The sequence below is a fragment of the Bombyx mandarina genome, chromosome 05, assembly GCF_030267445.1.
Source record: "Bombyx mandarina strain Sakado chromosome 05, ASM3026744v2".
NCBI classification, from domain to species: domain Eukaryota; kingdom Metazoa; phylum Arthropoda; class Insecta; order Lepidoptera; family Bombycidae; genus Bombyx; species Bombyx mandarina.
Genome location: NC_143212.1, coordinates 11,157,577 through 11,178,343, shown reverse-complemented (window position 1 = coordinate 11,178,343; position 20,767 = coordinate 11,157,577). Strand labels below are relative to the sequence as shown.

The following is a 20,767-nucleotide window of genomic DNA, read 5'->3' as shown; positions in this document are numbered from 1 at the left end:
TATTAATTAATTTATTTAATAATCATCCACACGTTTTTGTTGCAAAAATATGTATATGTAAGTACATTTATATTAGTGTATTAGTTAACTATTGTTAACGAAAAAAATTATCTCAAATGGTCAGGAATCTCTTAGTCGTCATTACTGTGACTCACCGTCCGTCCAATCGTATGTTCTTGTCAACTAAAAGAAAGCTTGCTCATTCTCATACAAAAAGTAGTCCTTTGTCATTTCGTCTTAATGTCATTTGAGTAACCGTTTCAGACTGTTGCCTGAGGGAGATAATTTGTCGGGTTTTAATTATGTTAAATACTCGTACATTACCATAGTTCGATAGATGAGTTCATGACCCATATAGTCTTATATGTTACACTCATTTTTTTATAAGAACCCTTTAGTCATTCATAACTATTTTATAATCATTAAAAAAGGCTTTCATCCCCCCCCTCCCACTCCAACCGATAACTACTCCAAAATATGTGGTGGTGCCCAAGTGGTGGTGCCCGATAGAAGCGAGTATTTGACCTGATGACCAAGTTGGATGGATGCCTTCGTTAACTACTTATTATTAGGGGAAGTTGTGAGATTCACAGCGGTTTTTAAAATATACGAATACAGAAAATTCGTCAGAAAAACATAGGAACTTTTAAAAGTCAAAATCACGATGTTTAACTTAAACACGAAATTATTAAACATTCGCGTCTTTGTTGAATACATGTCTGTAATATATCATAAATTGAGTGGAGTGCTCGGAGGAGTTGTTTGAGATGATCCAATCATCTCGTTTTTACCATCGCACCGCCCGCCACCAGAGTAGATTTCATCCATACTACCTGGAGCCACTGCGTTCATCCACAGTGTGTTTCCAGAGATCTTTTTTGCCACGTAACATCCGGCTTTGGAATGAGCTCCCCTCCACGGTGTTTCCCGAGCACTATGGCATGTCTTTCTTCAAACGAAGCTTGTGGAGAGTACTTAAAGGTAGTCAACTTATCTCTGTCCCTGGCATTGCTGAAGACGATGGGCGATGGTAACCATTCACCATCAGGTGTGTCGTACGCCCGGCTTCTAGGCCAATAAAAAATAGTAAATTTTTTTTATGGCGATGAACTGCCGAGAGCGCTTCGTACAAGTTCTTCAATTTATCATTATTCAGTGCTCATCGCATCGGCTTATAAACGTTATTCATAATAAATAAGTGACAGCAACAACACACAGATTGATTGAATGGTGTTTAATGCTGTGAATATTGTTAATGAAGGCTGCACAGTTCTTTGTTAGCTTTAAACGATTTTAATGTTGCTTTACTGTTTCGATTAAAGTTTGTATAATTTTCTTATTAACTGCATAGTATTTAGGTATTATGTTAGAAAAATATATTTCTACGGATGTCTAGGAAGTATTACCGATCCTTGCCAATGCTAAAAACTCATTTCTATACCCTGACTTCGAAGTATAAAATAAATATTTCTAATTAGTATGTATAAAGTGATTGGCATAATCTAGACGATGAATAACCTGAAAAATAACAAGGATTGGGAAAATTATCGGAGCGCCATTTATTAAGTTCAATTATAAACTATACACGAATCCACAGAAAGAAAATATTAAAATCAGTCTTGCGGAACCCGGCATAGGTACGTTCACTAATTGTTTTTATCAGACAAATTTTACTTTAACTTAACATTTAGTTACTTTTAGATAGACTAGAGGTCCCGCAGTAGTCGAAATTCGACTATAATTAATTGGAATTGTAAGTTTGTACACTATTATGATTGTATTTTATACTTCTATAATCACGAATTTCGCCAAGGCTACACTATAGAAAAATATTAATAAAGACAAACAATATTTAATCACTTTAATCTATTCTCAAGTTGACCACAGACGTCAAGAACAAAAGTTTGAAAATAAATAGTATGCATGCGTGTGTGCGTCAAATACATGGTATGTAGTGTGTGTAATGTTTTCTTTATTGATTTAATGTATCTTTTATGCATTATTAAAAAAAAATATTAGCATTGTGCACTTCTTCTCTATATTCTCTATAAGTGTGGAAATTTTCATACTCCTCCGTCCGCGCAATTTTCGTAAAAAGGGATACAAAATTTTTGCTTCACGTATTAATATATAGATAATAATAGATACTTTTTCCGTGTGTCAGTGGAATCATTGCTAGAGTAAAAACTTTAGAACTCAGTGCCTCGTTGGGAACCCCATCATATTTCATCAATCATATTTACATCATAATCGTATTTTAAGAGTAATATTTAAATCAATATAGCCGTGCTAAAGTTTTCGTAGTTTTGAATTTAGTAGAAGAATATTGTATAGTAGTGATGGAAATTTACTTATTGATCTACATAGGTAGTTTTGCTGATTTAAATATAGACAGTCTGTACAGTAATATAATTGATGTCATTTTTACTTTATTTAACATTGAATGAAGTAATAAATGCAAATAAAAAGTGTTTGGTTTGCAATGATTTCATAAAAAGTCTTCTAGTAGATAGCAACTGGCTAGTAAGCTCGAATGATCTATTCGAATTTGTAACTGTAGCGGTCTAAATTCCAAAAGGCACTCCTTGTGATTGTCCTAAAGTTACCCGTTGTAGCCATGTAAGCAAATCTATGCACATTACTTTATCTTCCTTTGTAAGCTACTTAGTTTTGTTACTTAGTCTTATTATTTTATAACTTACTTAGTATCATCTTTATATTAATACGTAAAGCAAAAACTTTGTATCCCTTTTTACGAAAATTGCGCGGACGGAGGAGTATGAAATTTTCCACACTTATAGAGAATATAGAGAATAAGTGCACAATGCTAATATTTTTTTTAAATAATGCATAAAAGATACCTTAAATCAATAAAGAAAACATTACACACACTACATACCATGTATTTGACGCACACATGCATGCATACTATGTATTGTCAAACTTTTTTTCTTGACTCTGTTGTCAAATTGAGAATAGATTAAATATTGTTTGTCTTTGTTAATATATTTTATAGTGTAGTCTTGGCGAAATTTGTTATTATAGAAGTATAAAATACAATCATAATGGTGTACAAACTTACAATTCCAATTAATTATAGTCGAATTTCGACTACTGCGGGACCTCTAGTCTACTTAATTGGACATAGTTTTATTTTCGAGTGTAATATTATCATTTATATTATTTCATGAAATGATGGCAGGGTAATTTTTCAACTCATGTTAACGGTTACTGCCGCTGTGGGATGTCAGGCGTGTGGTTTACGGTGTTTTAGAAAATAACATGACAGTTCTGCAAGTTCCTCGTATACTTTAATATATCATGCTTGCTTACTTCATAATCGTAAAAGTATTACGGTTTTTACAATGACACCGTTAATGCCACTTTTACTAACAGAAAAGTTGTTGTATTTTACAATTCGGATTCGTCAAATTTGTCTTTTATGTTATATTTAGTAATACAGTGATAATGAATTTAAGTTACTAGATGATGACCGAGCTTTGCTCGGTTTGATAACGCCATCTTGTTGTGTCTTTAAAGCGGTTAGTTGCCCTCAATTAAGAAAAATAGTATTATTATTCGCCAATAGATGTCGGGAAGAGTTGATTATTGAAAACACGAATAAAACAACATTTTCTGAAAATAAATCGTAGCTAGATCGATTTATCGCCCCCGAAATCCTCTGTATACAAAATTTTATGAAAATCGTTGGTGTCGTTTCCAAGATTCACATTATATACATATGTATTAATATACAATAATTGCTCGTTTAAAGGTATAAGATAAAGAATAGGAAAATTATAATACAAGAATTTTACAATAACAGACGATGAACATCAATTTTTCGTTATTGTTAGGTGTTTTCTATATAATTAGTCCACAGTCATATTTAGCTTGATAAGTAATTTGAGTTATTTATTTAGAAAAATAATAAGAAGCATTTAGACCGTTCATTCGTGTTTTGCTCGTTTTATTGTTTTCAGTCCAACTCTCCGGTACCGTTACGTCGTCAATCAATCTTGGATTATCCGTTAAATTAATCATTGAACCGGTCCATTAAGGACGACAGAAATTTATTTAAATATTTGATTATATATTAGGAGAACGTTACATATTCGCGAGCTTCGTATAAATTAACAGAAGTCATGTAAGACATATTCAGTTTACATATTTATGATGGATCGTTGTTTTGTTGACTGTCTATTTTTCCAATTTGTTTCTTTCTTGTTTTTTCTTTTTTTTTGAATCGTTTTTATGTTCTATTGTGTATTCGGAATGTAAGTTTCAAGATTTCATGATGTTACACAGTGGTGAGCAACTGACACGGTCGTGATTATAGTGATTAGATAACTGAGCGCATCTCGCGTGTACCTAATGGCGCTGACGTAACCGAGGTCGACAGGTCTCGCTGCTTCTCCCGACCCGACCATCAGAGGACGTCAGGTGTGTCGTGACGCTCATTATCAGCATCAGCAGGAAACATCATTCAAACTTATTATTCTTACGCATCATCACACCGACAATTAATCGCCGATTAAGCCTTCTTCACGCTGGTATAAACTCAATGCTTTGTTATGTTCTGTGCAACCCGTTCTTTGTCTCATTAAACTCCACGTGTTTACTTAAACATTAGTAACTAGCTGACCCGGCAGACTTCGTAGTGCCTCAATCGATAAATAAAAGACCTAAAAGGAATGCGTCTGACGGGGGACACATCAAAGGAAAAACAAAACTGTTATTTTTATTTAATTCCGAGCATTTTCATATTTATCTACCTTTTAAACCTTCTCTGGACTTTTACCAATAATTCATGATCAAAATTAGCCAAATCGGTCTAGCCGTTCTCGAGTTTTAGCGATACTAACGAACAGCAATTAATTTATATATATGTATATATAGATAGATTAAAGAACTGTTACATGTAGATATGAATAACTTTATTACAAACGATGTTATTTAACTTTATTCGGAACGTTCTAGATTCTGTATTTGTGTCAAACAGTTACGGGTCTTTCGAGGTATTCAATGAACTGTACATTGCGTGAGTCGCGATACATAATTTATAATCCCGTAGACGAGTTCGATTATTAGTTATGGTTCACGATATGTGTAAGCTGTTTCATTGACACGTACCTATATACGAGCTCGTAAGCCTCATGATTTTCAAACACTTTAAATAAATTAAATTTTTAGAAACAGTCTTGGCTCTATCCTTTTTAGCATGTCTAGAATAAGTAACAGATGTCATATTTTCTCAAATACACCGCCTTAAGATACCTAATACCTAAAAATTAACTTAATAAAAATGCTAAGTTAAGATTAAGATTAAATTAAGATCTATCCACGATCGTAAATTTAAATAATCATCAGCTATTCTAATTATTAATTTTATTAATTGAATTCTATTAATATTTGCGTGTCATTATCAACTCGCAAGACGGTTAATAATACACGTAATATACAAAATTTTTAATTAAATCTGACGATTAGTTACATCACTGACGAAGTTGACCCATTAGTGGAATCTATTGTCAGTTTTTTCAGCGTTTATACAGGTGTGTGTGAATGTATCCAATTAAATATTTACGTATTATCTTTTAATTACGAATGTACCAGTAGGTATGTAGTTGTGGAGCACATGTTTAGGTCGCGATTAATGTTGTATGCTGCGTATAGCGCTGACCGAATTCCGGAACGATTCGCGTTAGTCCACCTACATTTTATACTTACATGTAAATTTTTTGCGTTTATAAATTAAGAAAGTTGATTGTTTCACTCAGGTCTTGTCCACGAGTCACACCAAAAATGGTGTATTATAATAACGGACATTTCATTTGGACACAAATTATGAAGAACAAACATGCGTTAGACTATTTTTAGACCAATTTTCCTATTCTGCTTTAGGAATTCTATGATGAGGATGAGGGATTCTATGAATGCCTATTATGAACTCTCGGTTTTTTTACGTGGATAGACTACCGGAGCCTATAGACATCAAATCTTGAATGCCGCCACTCAGCTTGAGGAATAAGGTCCAAATCTCATTCGTAAGCTTGTTTGCATTTCGATGGAATGAACTTGAATCTTCTCCATCGAATATACGGTGGCTCTCAAAGAGACGTAACAAAGGTTCAAGGTTATATCTATTAAATAAAATCACGTCAATTTTATAGTATGAAAGGCGATTGCATGCAGCAGAGATGCGAATGTTGCGATGGATGTGTGGAGTAACGAGAATGGATAGAATACGGAATGAGTATGTTAGAGGAAGTCTGAAAGTGGCACTTGTGACAGAGAAGCTGAGGAGTGCGCGTTTGGGATGGTATGGACATGTGATGAGACGAAATGAAAATGAGGTTGTTAAGAGAGTGTTAACTATGAATGTGAAAGGATTTAGAGGAAGAGGTAGACCTAAGAAGAAATGGATGGATTGTGTGAAAGACGATATGGGTAGGAGGGGAGTGAGCTAAGAAATGGTATACGATAGAAGAGTATGGAAGGAGCAAACATGTTGCGCTGACCCCAGGCGACTGGGAGAAGGGCAGGATAATGATGATGAATTTTATAGCAAAAATCTGAATGTAATTTATCCTTAAAAAATCGAAGAATCTGTTTATGTGTGCAATAGTGTCGCTGACGTTGGAACTCAATGGAAAGGTGACATTGACATTCAGTTCACAGCGCGAAACCTCGCCGTATCGTCCGCAATCATTGAACTCTCACAGGTATTTTGTTTACTAACACGAAAATTTTGCATTTAATATGCACAATTATTGTAATTTGAATTTAGAAATAATATAGATGATGAATAATAAAGTTCCATATCTACATATTCATACGGCTTAACCGGAAGCAAGACTTATTGTATTTCTGAAGGTTTGTAATAATCGGGTCGTTTATCAATATACGAGGAAATAGGCAAATGTCGATATTAACACGATTTTGTTAACTTGACCTGTATCTATTCTATAATTATGACGAAATCTTTGTATTTAATTTTAATCAACTTCATTAAGTAGAAATTTTGCACACTCATTAAGGACAACACATTAAAGTAAATATATTATTTAAGTACACCTTAACATATTTACAATTATATACACAATTTAACATATTTTCAGTACTTTAGCTTATTAAGCTGACTAGAATTGCGAGGCTAAAAAAAGATTAATTTAATATTTAGTTAGTTTATGTATTGTTTTAGGTTTTTAAACTGTTTTTATTTACCTGTTTGTACGTTCAGGTTTTAGGAGAACAATTACTCTCTTAATCCGAAATATGTATATTCCATATTGCCATATCCAGTCGTATTTCTTCATAGTTGTTATGAAATAAAGAGATTTTTTAATAATAGAACGTTTAGTCATCGGTCTCCCGGCAAAGATATGAACTAAGGTACATTATATGCAGGCTTCACTATACCTACCGCTTACTCTACTACTACACATAAAATCAAAATCATCTTACTGCTTAACATAATACTTTTATGAATTTGAACATTTGTCAAGTTTGTGATTCTTAAGATTTTTTTTTTTTTTAATAAATAAATATTTATTAACAATCACGCCACGTTAACTGGTCCCGTGGTAAGTTCGTAAAGAACTTGTTTTACAGGTACCAGATAACGGAAACAAATGTAAGATTTTTATTATACATACATAGATTTAAGATACATCCATAACCCTGGAAAAGACATTTATATTTATCATACAAATATCCTCCCTTGGCGGGAATCGAACCCGCGACCCCCTTGTGTAGTGACCATGTCACTTACCACTACACCAGACGGCTGTTAAATGATGAAGCTTCACTAATTCTTAAAGATTCCGATTCAGTATTCGTTAATAATCGAATTTTCAATTTAATAATCGAATCATCTTAAAGAATTTAGAGTTTTAGCGATTTCTGTATATGCGTTTTCTTGTTTTCTATTACAACCGAGTTGTAACAAAAAAGGTTCGTAACAAATTATTCCCTGGCATTACTGATGTCCATAGGGAACGACGACCACTCTGTTAAAATGGACTACAAGCTCGTCTCTCTCCAAAGGCGTTATCCGGACTTGTATTTATTAAAGACTTCTTGAAATAATCGTTAGAGCTATTTAAGATTTTGCCAGATTTACTGAATTCGCTAATACGGTGATCCGGTACTATGATTAGATTTTTAATATTTTTACTTTCTATTTTTTATTTACCGAACATTATAAATTATATTTATTAACCATTTTACAAATGTTACATAAAAATTAGCTTCGTTAAAAGCTATAAATACCAAACGATTGTTTATTACAATGCAGCAACATAATTAATCAACCGATTAATATGTAGATGCCCTCGAGCAGATATTCAATGGTTTATACGGTATATAAGGAAAATACTAGCTATTATCTTAACGTCCGTGATCCACGTAAGTCAACAGGGCCATTGTATACCTTCATATCTAGCGTTATTTTAAGTAGGCGAGCAACATTGATCTAAAATATCAAATTATATCTCAAAGAACAGCAGCGCAATGTTTGAGGTGGTCTGTATTTTTTGTGAAATACGTAGTGTAATTTGGACATAGAGTTTTGCTGAGTAATCTTAAAATGTTATTAGTACAATGAAGTACAAAAAAACGTATTAAATAAGTCTTGAACGCTGACAAGATCATAAACAGCTTAATGAAGTCTTACGTGTGGCAACCCTATCTGATAAGCTATTTCCCACGGTGTCCACGGTCTGTACCGTGAGTCAGCTCTAGAGTACAAGACAAGGTCTACGCTATTCTATACTGCTCCAGTTAAGCAATTTATCTGTGTACTACGTCTACGTGTGAATGACGCGTTATGTGTATGTTACGTGCTAAAAAAAATTTAAGGGCATTGCTATTAGTAATATAATGGTAAGGTAGGATCGAGTAATTTATTTTTGTTGTTGATTTCTTTCTTAATATTTCTGTTGACAGAATTCAAAATCATAGACAAAAACTACTTTTGCGGTTTAATTTTTAATTTTTTATTTTTGTTTTATTACTTCGAACGTTTCGATTTTTTTAGTGAATCACTAAGGCGACTAATATATGTATAGATATACTAAGAACTAATTATTCTAAAAACTACATCTAGATTTTTTTTATTTCAAAGATCTATAAAACTGCTTTAAAAATAATGAGAGCATGAGTTTTCGATGCTTCATTACATGAGGATTAGGTGTTTATGTAAATATTAAATATTATATATAAATAAATAAATAAATAAAATATACTATATAAATATAACCGAACAAATAAAATAATTTTTGGTACATGAAAATCGTGTCGATAGAAGCTCGGTAAGTAATCAGATGCTTCCTGTTAGCAATCAATACGTTAATTTATTACTGTTCAGTTAGTTTTTTCATGATCTCAGTTGTAGCGTGTAATTGTTGTAACACGTAATACAACAAAATATTAACAACAATCATCCGTGTTGTTTATTACTGAGAACATTCGGAATTATATGTTAGATTGACCGTGAGACGGGAGCTATGTCCGATTAGTGGATACATAGAAAAGATGCTTCATTAATAATAATATTATCGTTTAATAACTAAAAAAGAAAAGAAGAAAAAAAACCCGATTACGTATTTCTATAGTAGAGTTTTTGTGACGATTACGAAAATTTGTGGGAACAGAAACGGCTAGAGTTATTATTGAGAATTTTGAGTTCGATACGCCGTATTAGATTTGGCCTAAAACTGGATTGACGCTACGATAAATCTTCATCTAAAATATTTTATGAAGCGTGAAGTAGACGAGAAAAATGTAATTGAACTTTGATTTTTTTAAATTCGTTCTTAGGATGTTGTTAAAGGTGCTTATAACAAATATACATTTGTTATAGTCGCAGTAATACCTACTAATAAGGAGATTAAGGTCTAAGGTATCTGAACTAGATTAATAGATGATAATATTTTAATATAATCGATAATGGGGAATATGTGATGCATAATAATACCTGACACACTCAAAGCTGTGACACAGACCTGTTTGGCCCAAAGTTCCAGCTGAAAATCGCATCAAGAGAAGGCGCATCGCGGCGTCTGCTTTGCCTAATGAAAATACAGCATCATTAACCACGACCGCTCTGCCAAGAGTGAACGACTAAGGGGAAGAATATTACATAGCTCCATACACACAAAGATATTTCCGATTCAAAGGCAATTGCAAGACCACAATTTGAGCATAAAGCACATTCAATTTTAAACGCGTACCGTTATTTGTCGTTTTAAACAAACAAAATTAGAAATATTTGACTTCGTGACAGATTTATACAAACTCTAAACCAAACCCGCTCTGGTTGGGAGCATTGAATACGAAATGTCATTAAGCTTTGTCTGGGTGTGTCTATTGTGCACATTATTTTTACTGTTACGCAGAAGAATGATGACGAAGTGAATAGCAGCGATCGCCTACGGGTTCTTGACCGAACGCGTCAAGTGGTCGCAGAGAATACTCGAGCACAAATTGATATTCATTCATTCAATAAGCCCATTTCCGTGACACTTCACCTGTGCTTGTATCCACATATTACACATAAATTAAATAAACTTAGGGGGATTGAATATCATCCGAACATTAGATGAATACAAAATGACTCGTATTTTGTTTCAATGGCAGGCTTAAACTACACCGACGGTAGATTTGTGGCCCTATTCATAAGGTACACTGCAGTCGGGTTAAATTTCGTACAGCACCTAACATATCGCACATACGGTGCGATAACGTTACTTATGCAATTTATGTAATTTTCAAGAAAAACGTTGGAAAATTCAACATCTTATTATATAATTCTTATATAGTTCTGCTTAGGCATAGAAATAAAATGATAATATTTAAACTACAACTTTAAACTTCATAAGTAAAAGCAAACATTTCTCTCGTCTCACTAATTGACTATTAAAAAATGTATTTTCTCATACTCAGTTCAGTGTTAACAAAAATTTAATAAGTGACTTTTTGGCACCGTATATGCGATATCGTGCCATTGAAATTTTACTGAGCTTCATCAGTACCATCACATTTGGTTGATGCTTAAGTATTAATAATAACCAGCTGACCCGACAGCCTTCGTAGTGCCTCAATCGATGAATAAAAGACCTAAGCTTTTGTATAAAAGAAACATAAAACAAACAAAACGAATCCGTCCGATGGGGCCACATCAAAGGGAAAACAAAATTGTTATTTTTATTTAATTCCGAGCATTTTCTTAATTATCTACCTTATAAACCTTCCCTGGACTTCCACAAATAATTCAAGACCAAAATTAGTCAAATCGGTCCAGCCGTTCTCGAGTTTTAGCGAGACTAACGAACAGCAATTCATTTTTATAAATATAAATTATTATTGTTGCAGGACACAAAAGATGTGACGATCCACGATCGACTTTGTAATAAAGCATTTCGATAGAGCTGTGTGTTGCGTGTGAGTGCGTGCGTGTGAGTTGCGGTGATCACCATGCACACCATGGACACAATGGGCTACGGCCACAAGAAGTATCGGCCCCCAATCTCTCCGAACACCTTCTATCAGCACGACTACTACTCCAGACATACCACGCTCCGTCCTCAGGTATGTGACAGACAAGTTATATCATATCTATTTTTAACTTATTTTCTGTCGGAAGTCACGTCCGGTGGAGGTTTTATGAGCCTGACAGAGATACATAATACAATACATAATTAAGATTCGAATAAAAACTAATTCCAAGAATAATTAAAACAGAATAATTATCTGGTGGTAGGACCTCTTGTGAGTCCACACGGTTAGGTACCACTACCCTGCCTATTTCTGGCGTGAAGTAGTAATACGTTTCGGTTTGAAGGGTGGGGCAGCCGTTGTAACTATACTGAGATCTTAGAACTTATATCTCAAGGTGGGTGGCGCATTTACTTCGTAGATGTCTATGGGCTCCAGTAACCACTTAACACCAGGTGGGCTGTGAGATCATCCACCCATCTAAGCAATAAAAAAAATATCATATAATACAATAAAAATTCATTCCTATGTTGATACACAATCTATCGAGAATCTTGTGTCGGCTTTATTCAAGGCACATCGTAGGGTCGGGTTAGTCCCGTTAACTACTGCGCCGGCGAACGGTACCCGACAATCTCTAAACCAGTGGAATGCCGAAATGTAAATCTGTAATGACATGTTAATTCAATTAAACATCTAATTATCAAAGTTTAAATGACGCGGAGTATGTACGCTATTGCGGAGTTCTGTGATTAGCGTTGGTTAATTATTTTACGATTACAATATTTTATGTTAACCTCACTAATGTACCGTAAGTTATTTAAATACATAAAATAAAATAAAACACGTTTCGAAAACGGCATCTCTACAGGATTCCAAATTATTTAGGGGTGGTGATACTTTTAAAAGTTCCTTAAATCTATTTGTTGTATAATTTATACATAGGGTATCTTACTAGAAGTTTGCAAAAGGTTTGAACACCGGCGTAGTGGCATCGTTCGATACGAGTACACCAGGGGTGTTCTTCAAACCACGACGACTTCATATGACGAGTCAAAATGAAAAAAAAAGAGATTAAAACTAGTCACGCATGCCTAACTAATTAGCGTCGCTCGGTAGCGCACACAGGTCGTGAACGTGTCATGTATGTTTCAACAAATAAACTTAGGGATAAACTTCCGGTGACATTGTCATAATACACGATTTGTCCTTTATATTTTATCAACAGTATCATCAGCATTCGTGGCTTCTAAATTTAAGTTACTTATACATTTTTATGTTTACATTGAGAGCTTCCTGGCAATGACCTTAACATCGTTTTAAATTACCAAACAAAAAATGTCTTTAAGATCATTATTTCGGACACAGTGGGGTTCGATGGCAAAATTATCCTATTAAACTTAAAGTAACGATTGCAGTGACCTTACAAAATATTTTAATATATTATATTATAGCTATATTTAATAGCTATATTTAATATTATATTTAATATATTTATCATAACCTATCTCGTCCGTGCGAAGTTGCAATAACCCTTTAGACTATTAGGGAATAGGAAGGGAAAAAATCAAAGCAAGAACATAAACTATCATATCTATCGAAAGTTGTTAAATGATCTAACTGCTATATAAAAACATGAGTAATCTGCATTTATGTACGCGGGTGTAAGTATTCATATTAAATAAAGTTGACAAATTTCAACATTCCTACTTTTATTGAATCAAAACAGTTTTATTGTCTTTGAAACTTTATAGGTTTTGGAATATGTACGGTGGGGGGACGAATTTTTTCAACAAATAGAATTTAAATCATTTAAATTGGAAGATTTTCATTTACAAAGAAAGCTTTAATACAAAGTCAGACATTTAAACCATGAGTTTTATAGTTAGTCTAAGCATCCTAGTATCTTACATGTAAAGTAGAATCAATCCTAAACTGAGCTAAAAGCCCTATATTTGGGACTCTGAATGCAGCTTTAAAGTGCTATATTTTAACATAAAATGTAAACATGTCCTAAAAATCTATACCTTTACGGGTAAATTGACTGGGTTTTCGATGTCGCTCACCGTTGACACTGGCAAGCGTTGCCTTCACCGTTATTTTAGTTCGATTTGAATCGAATTAGCTACGTTCGATTTTAAAAGATTGGAGATTAGTAACAGTGTGCTTCATTATTAGAACTGTTATAATTGGAATCGATTTGGTCGATATGGTTGTATTATGAAGCCGCTTTCAGACTACGCTATAATATAATAGCATATAGTATATAGTTCATAGCACAACAATGTCACACACTATACATTGTTATGTCCACGTTCACACTGTACTACTATGTATATTATATTAAGTATATTAAGTTATACTAAGTATATTGTCGTCATACTATGCAAATAAGCACAAAATGCTGACAAAAGGATTCCCAAGGGTCGCAGGGTCGGAAATTTGTTTATCTAGCCCTTATAGATTAAGATTAAGCACGCGTTTGAATGTCTTGTCGCCGATACAGTAATATCGGTTCGTTTACTTGTTATGCGCCGTTTGTATATTATCAATAATAAAGAGGTTTGAACATCTATCTGTCAAAAATATTAGCAGTAACAATTCGTAAATATTTCTTTAATGAATGAAAAAAAGGAGTACTTTATAATTATTTATTTCGATTAACTATCATTGCTTCAAAGAGAGAGCATCTAATTCCTTCATGATATTATGTTATATTTTTCTTGGCCTGGATGATTTGCAGGCTATCTGATCACTTTGGCAACTTATTAGTGTCTATCCCACCGCTTTTAGTACGTTTTCGATGTCTTGATTGACATATGACTCTGATCCTTGATTCTGGTTATGTCTTGGCTTTTCATGTACGATTTTCGGCCGGTCGAATGTTCACATAGAGTATAAACTTTCAATTACTTCGAATGGAGGATGTAACGGATAAAATTCCCGACCGTTATCGAAAAAAAGTTTTTTCGGCGTTCGAAAAGTCATCGTCAGAGTATCCACGAGTAAGACAATAAATACCTACCCAGAAGACGAACACTTCATAATATACCTTTTTCAACATACAAAGTATTGATTTGGTGGTACAAAGTCAATGGTGGTAAAAAGTCGAAAAACAAAACAATTATCAGACTTCCTAGAACTTTTACCATTAAGAGATGATAAATTTTATGTTATACTGGAAAACTTTACCGCAGTCGGTATTTTACACATATGAACATATCTTCTTTTTACAATACAAGTTACGAAAGAAAGCTTACCTGTTATCATTTAAGGTATTTCGATTTTGCTTTACGTACACGCATTTTAGCTTATCGCTGGGGATGACAGTATCGCCTTGAACGAAAATACAGGTTTTACCGGTTCTTATAAGTACTGAATATGTTTAAACTTTACAAAAAAAACAAAATATAAAAAAATGAAAATAATGTAAAATGTATCGTTCTAAACAAAATATAATAGTTTAGTTATATTTCCATTACATAAAATTCTGCATCGTCTTATTAAATTGATTTCAGACCGTAAACGTTGCTTTTCAAAACAAAACAATCGCAAAACCGTTAGGCACAATATCAAAGTCACGGTCCGATTCAAGTATTACTTAGAGAAGTATTTTAAAGATGTATTATGATGTAAAATTAATAATATATATACTGTGGTTTGTGGTGTGTGCGCACGAGCGGAGCCGGGCAGCACGCGTGCCCATAATATATCGTCGTTTCAGAGGCATACAAAAACCGAGGAAGCTTGCCCTCAACTTGACTGTTCCAGGTAATTTCCGTATAGACGATTAATTACCAACCACACGTGCCAAACGAACCAGTACGCATCTTGTGAATAACGCTGCTTATGCATCGTCTTAAGCAAAAACATGCGTGTCTAATTATTGAAATTGTTCAACCCGTTATGTGGCTTAATAAGCGCCGCAGAATTTTCCCTTATCATTAATTAATTCAAAAAAAAATCATCGATCAGGAAGCGGTCGTATTTTTAGATATTAACTTGTAGGTATGAACTCTGTTATCATATTCGCTTTCAGAAGTAACTGGCTGGTTACTTGTATTAAAGGAATGTTGTATATTTTAGTGAAAAACAAACAAAAGAGGAATGCTTAAAAAGTTATTTAACTAATAAAATACAGACATTATTTAAATTTAATGTAAAGCTTATAATGAACTACCGTTATCGTTTATAGAAAAAGCTACCAAAATACAGAGGCCTGAGAATGTATTTTTTAGTTATTGTCTGTTGGTTCGTAGCGATCAAGGTCAGGAGTCAGTGTCACACAACGGTAAACCCACAAATATCCACTGGAACCTTAATGTCAATGAACCATCTCTCCTGTTCAAATATGTTCTCGTAAGCACCAGTGGCAATTATGTCTATCCGGGCAGTTTGTGAGTAAGTATACAACCTGTTTCTGTTGTTCAAAGTGTTCGTATACAAAACGATCCTTACGAACGTTGTTCCTGATTGAAGAGCTTCTATTTTCCATTTGGCAAAGTTGAATTAATTAATTATCAATAATAGACTTTCGACAAATACATACAATATTCTTAATTTGACCACAGACCATAAGCAATATGAAAAGTTTGACAATAAATAAATAATATAGTATGCATGTGTGTGTGTGTGTCAAATACATGGTAGTGTGTGTCATGATTTTTTTATTGATTTAATGTATTTTTTATGCAAAATAATATTAACATTCTGCACTCGTTTTCTATATTTTCTATAAGTGTGGGAAATTTTATACTCCTCCGTCCGCGCAATTTTCGTAAAAAGGGTTATAAAGTTTTTGGTTCACGTATTAATAAATAGATAACACTAATACCTGATAGCACAATAAATGTGGTTAATTTAACAAAAGAAAAATCTAATTAAGAAATTGCAGATGACTTCGACAGTAAAAACCAACCGAATAACCAGGATTAGAACAATTTTATCGAAGTTTTTGCAAAGCGCGCGTGCGTGACGAAGCTTTCGCATTAAAACGCTCATCTTTAATCTGCACGTTAGGTACTTTTTATTTATTTCCAAGCAATTTTATTCACTAGTGGTATTGGAAGCCAGCTTAGTGGATTACCGCCATCTAGCCTACTTCTGCAACGAAGTAGATATGTCCTGACATGCAAGGTGGGACAGCCTAGATATATCGCAATTGAGACTTCGACCTCAAGCCTCAAGGTAGATAGCAGCTATCACGTTATGGTATGGGTTTCGATAACTACTGAATAACAAGTGGCAAGTGTAATTAGCTTACAATTTATTACTTTAATGTAATAAATTGTAAGCTAATTATCAGTTCAGTTATGTAGTTGAGACTAGTATTGTTCATATATTTTATGTAGGTATCTCCAATAGATTTTATAATTCTTTAATAACGGGATTTTAATATAGATCAATTTAAATTCAAATAAAATGTTACGTAAATAAAGTGTTGTTATGTAATATGACACATCTCTGTATTATTTGAGATTGCAATACATTACGTAATCAAATAAAAAGAAACTTACAATGGTTTAATTAATTAGTAAACAATTATTTAATTAATCACATAAACAAAACTTACAATTTTAATAGAAATTAAGAAATTCGAACATACCAACAAATTTCTTTGTACAGCACTTATTTGATAGAAAGCATTTTATAATAACGTAGAATTGCTATGATTATTGCATTATACTCGTATATAACTGAAATATTTTTAGAAATACATTTTCACATTGTTATTATACATTTTGACAGGTGTCCGATACAAAATTGATGACCGCGTAATGCAAAATATTTTCCGTTAAAAATAAGGAAAACAGATTGGTTTGCACGGTAGAGCCTAAAAAAATATGCGTACAAGCGAGATAAAAAAATGTTGTTGAAAACTGCCGAAACATTTAATAGACCCAATTTCAATTGCCTATAACCTAAACAGACTCAATAAACAAACAATTTTTTTTATTGTGCTTTGCTAATTACATCGACATGCAAAATGTTTCTGCTGCTATATTTGACGTTGCATTCACATATTTAACCTGATTAGTAGTTTATAGCTTAGGCTAAATAACGACTTCGAGTGATCACCTATCCAACACCGCTAAACTAAAAAAAAATATTGGCATGCTACAGTTAAATTCATTTTTTTACTTTTTAAAAGTATTTCATAATATTTTATTTAGCCTCGGGATTTTTCGCATTGAAAAGCAATTACCCATTGAGCTGTAAAAGCGTCGTGAAATAATTCGAATGGCACATAAAATTTATTTTATATTCAGCGTGCGTTGATCGTCCATGTATAATTAGGAGCGGGTCGAGGCTCCTGTGGGTTCTCGTCGTAGTCTTATTGCGATGCCTGAGGGATATTTGCCGTCTGCATCCTATCTATGCAGAATCCACATTCAGTCGGTAATATCATACACGCTTCAAATTTTTAATGTGGTTATGATCATATACCAAATAAATTAAATTATAAGCTTAAAGTTCAATTTCGTAAATTTATCTACAAAAAAGTATTCATATTATAATAATATTTTACAAATTTCAAATTTGTCATTATTTTTTTGTATCACCTCTTTCTTTTATCACAGCAGTACTGACTCTGTAAGTAATATCGAGAGGTGAAAAGCTCCTCCTTGCGTCGGTTTCCTCATTACTGAGGGTCGTGGTCATGGCCTTGAAACAGTTTAAATGTTTCTCTGTCCATGACTCTCTTGGGATATAATTGTGGTGGGTTCCCACGTCCTTCCACATCAGTATTTCGAAGGGATTTAGTCCTTCACGGCAAACTGGTCCCGCTCCGGGTCTCTGGTTGTATCCGGGGGCTGGGTTATTTCCCGCCGCCCAGTGCTCGGCGTTGACGTTTTACGGTAGGAATGTCTAGCTCTACTCAACCCTCCTCTTTTCTCATCCGGGCTTGGGACCGGCAATGGCAGAGAGTGGTGAAAAGCTATAAAAGGTATAAAGCTTAAGCGGCATTTCGTTTAATACGCGACATTTTATAAATTTATTTACTTTGTAATTAAGGTGCGTTTTATTTGGTGTTAGCATCAACAGTTCGATGTTTTTAATTGAACTTAAGTTAAGTTTACTGCATTCAAACAACTGAAGAAGTTTTTTTTTGATGTGATGTTTTTTTCAAATTTTAAACTTGAAATAACTCTCCTGTGAAGTTGCAAAAATGTCGCTTAAACCAAACAGCCTTTCACCCCTTGATAAGCAAAATTCTTTTGTACAAGCTAAGATGGACTGAAAATCTCACTTTGAGGTTAAGTGGTTACTGTCAGCATACCAAAGGGCTTGTCGGTGCGTACCTTCGGACTAAAACTTGGATTAAATTGTATAGAAAAAGTTAGAATTAAACTTGTTTAAACGGTCATAAGAGTAGTTAGTAAAAGCTATAAAATACTAGACTAATAATAAAAAATATCAGAGCAATTTAGATGAATGACTGTAAAATCTGTGGTAATAAATTACGCTGTAAGTAAAGTAACCTTTTTAGTAACAATAAAGACGCTGTTGCTCTCACATAATTGCTAAAAAACGATTCGCCAAGCTTTACGTCTTTTATCGCGATTGAATCGCGATTGAATCGCGAATAAATCGAGAGACTCCGTGCGAACGTTTCCAGTTTTATTTTTATACATTAAATTATTTACTCTTATCTTATACTAGGATTGCACTATTTGAGCTGTTTTCTTTTAATAATAGTAAATCGCCTTTTCGATGTACAAAGTATTTGACGCTCGCTGCCCTATGTAGTAAGTATCTCTTAATACATAATCATATCGATCAGTCGGTTCGTTGTTGAATGAAATAACGACAAAACCACAAACACATACACATATCTATACTAATATTATAAAGAGGAAAGATTTGTTTGTTTGTTTGTTTCGAATAGGCTCCGAAACTACTGGACCGATTTGAAAAAATCTTTTCCCATTAGAAGCCGACATTGTCCCTGATGAACATAGGCTACTTTTTTTTTTTTTTTTTTTTTTTTATATTTTTGGTTTCATGTGTGTTTTAATGTTTCCGAAGCGAAGCGAGGGCGGGTCGCTAGTATTATATATAATTTGCTCAATTTCTGTTGTTGTTGGTAAAATAAATTCGTATTGGCTTCACTTTGTGTTTTACAATCCAAGATCGACCTGGCTTAAATTCAGCGGTCAGTAACCTCTGCGGAAACTTTACGTTAGTAAACTGTTTAATATTTACCGTATTTTTGACTGCATGAGACGCAGGGTTTAGTTTTTTTTTTTTAATAAAAATAGAGTATGCAAGTCTTGCTCTTACCTATAAAGACCTATACCTATACTCTGTTAATCATTTAGTGCCAAAAGTAGGTTTAAAAACGTATAACGAACACAATCAGTTTTATGATTTAAATATATACTAAATATTATAAAGCTGAAGAGTTTGTTTGAACGCGCTAATCTCAGGAACTACTAGTCTGATTTGAAAAAATCAGTGTTAGATAACCCATTTACTGAGGAAGGCTATAGGCTTTATAACATCACAGTAAGGCCAATACAAGTGGAGCATCAATAAAGAATGTTTCAAAATAGGGGTTTAAATAGCTCCTTAACTTTCTATAATTCAAAAATATTTACACTTTCTACGTAATTGAAGTGGGGGTAAAAGTTAGTGTTATGCCAAAGTAACTATTGCACGCGGACGGGGTCGCGGGCAAAAGCTTTTTTTTTTGCTTTTTTATTTTGTTTATTTATACGTACTCGGTTTTATATATTCAACGTAAAAAGCATAAAACGCCTCACGATAATCTTGAAATTATAATTGACTAGCTTAGCTATATAAAACCGAGTAGGTACGTATTATAAATAAACAAAATAAAAATGCTAATGTTTATGCAACGGAAAGAAAAAAAAAAAAACAAAAACAGGTGTGCATACACGAGTCTGTTGGCATTCATAGTTATGCCGTGTTACGTGAAGAGGTTTGCCTTGCACTTGGTTGCGACTTGCGGGCCGCGTCTTCAGTGCAACAGCCGACCCTGGCGCGAGACCGCAACCGGGTCAACGTATAAAACACAGCGATCCGGTTTTCTGACCGGTTACGTTGTTGTCACTAATATTTTATAAAAAAAAAAAAACTGGATTTCGAAATAGACCTGTGAATTATCGGCAGCATACCGTTATTAATGTTGAATCCCGTTGAGGTTATGCATAACGTAACGGTGTTCACGCGCGGTGCACGATGTTCATAAATAGTTAAAAATTAAATGTTTATTTTTATTGGTTTTTAATTTTTTGTTTAC

The 20,767-nt window shown here is 33.6% G+C and overlaps 1 protein-coding gene across 3 annotated transcripts in view; it reads left to right on the top strand.

The window, feature by feature from the left end:
• LOC114250928 (uncharacterized) overlaps positions 1-20,767 on the top strand; it is a 54,458-nt gene that overhangs the window by 1,306 nt on the left and 32,385 nt on the right. For all 3 annotated transcript variants that reach the window (XM_089727740.1, XM_089727741.1, XM_089727739.1), the window contains exon 2: positions 11,377-11,592. In XM_089727740.1, coding sequence (XP_089583866.1) covers positions 11,479-11,592 — 114 coding nt within the window. In that variant the 5' untranslated portion in view covers positions 11,377-11,478. The remainder of the gene's footprint in view (positions 1-11,376; positions 11,593-20,767) is intronic.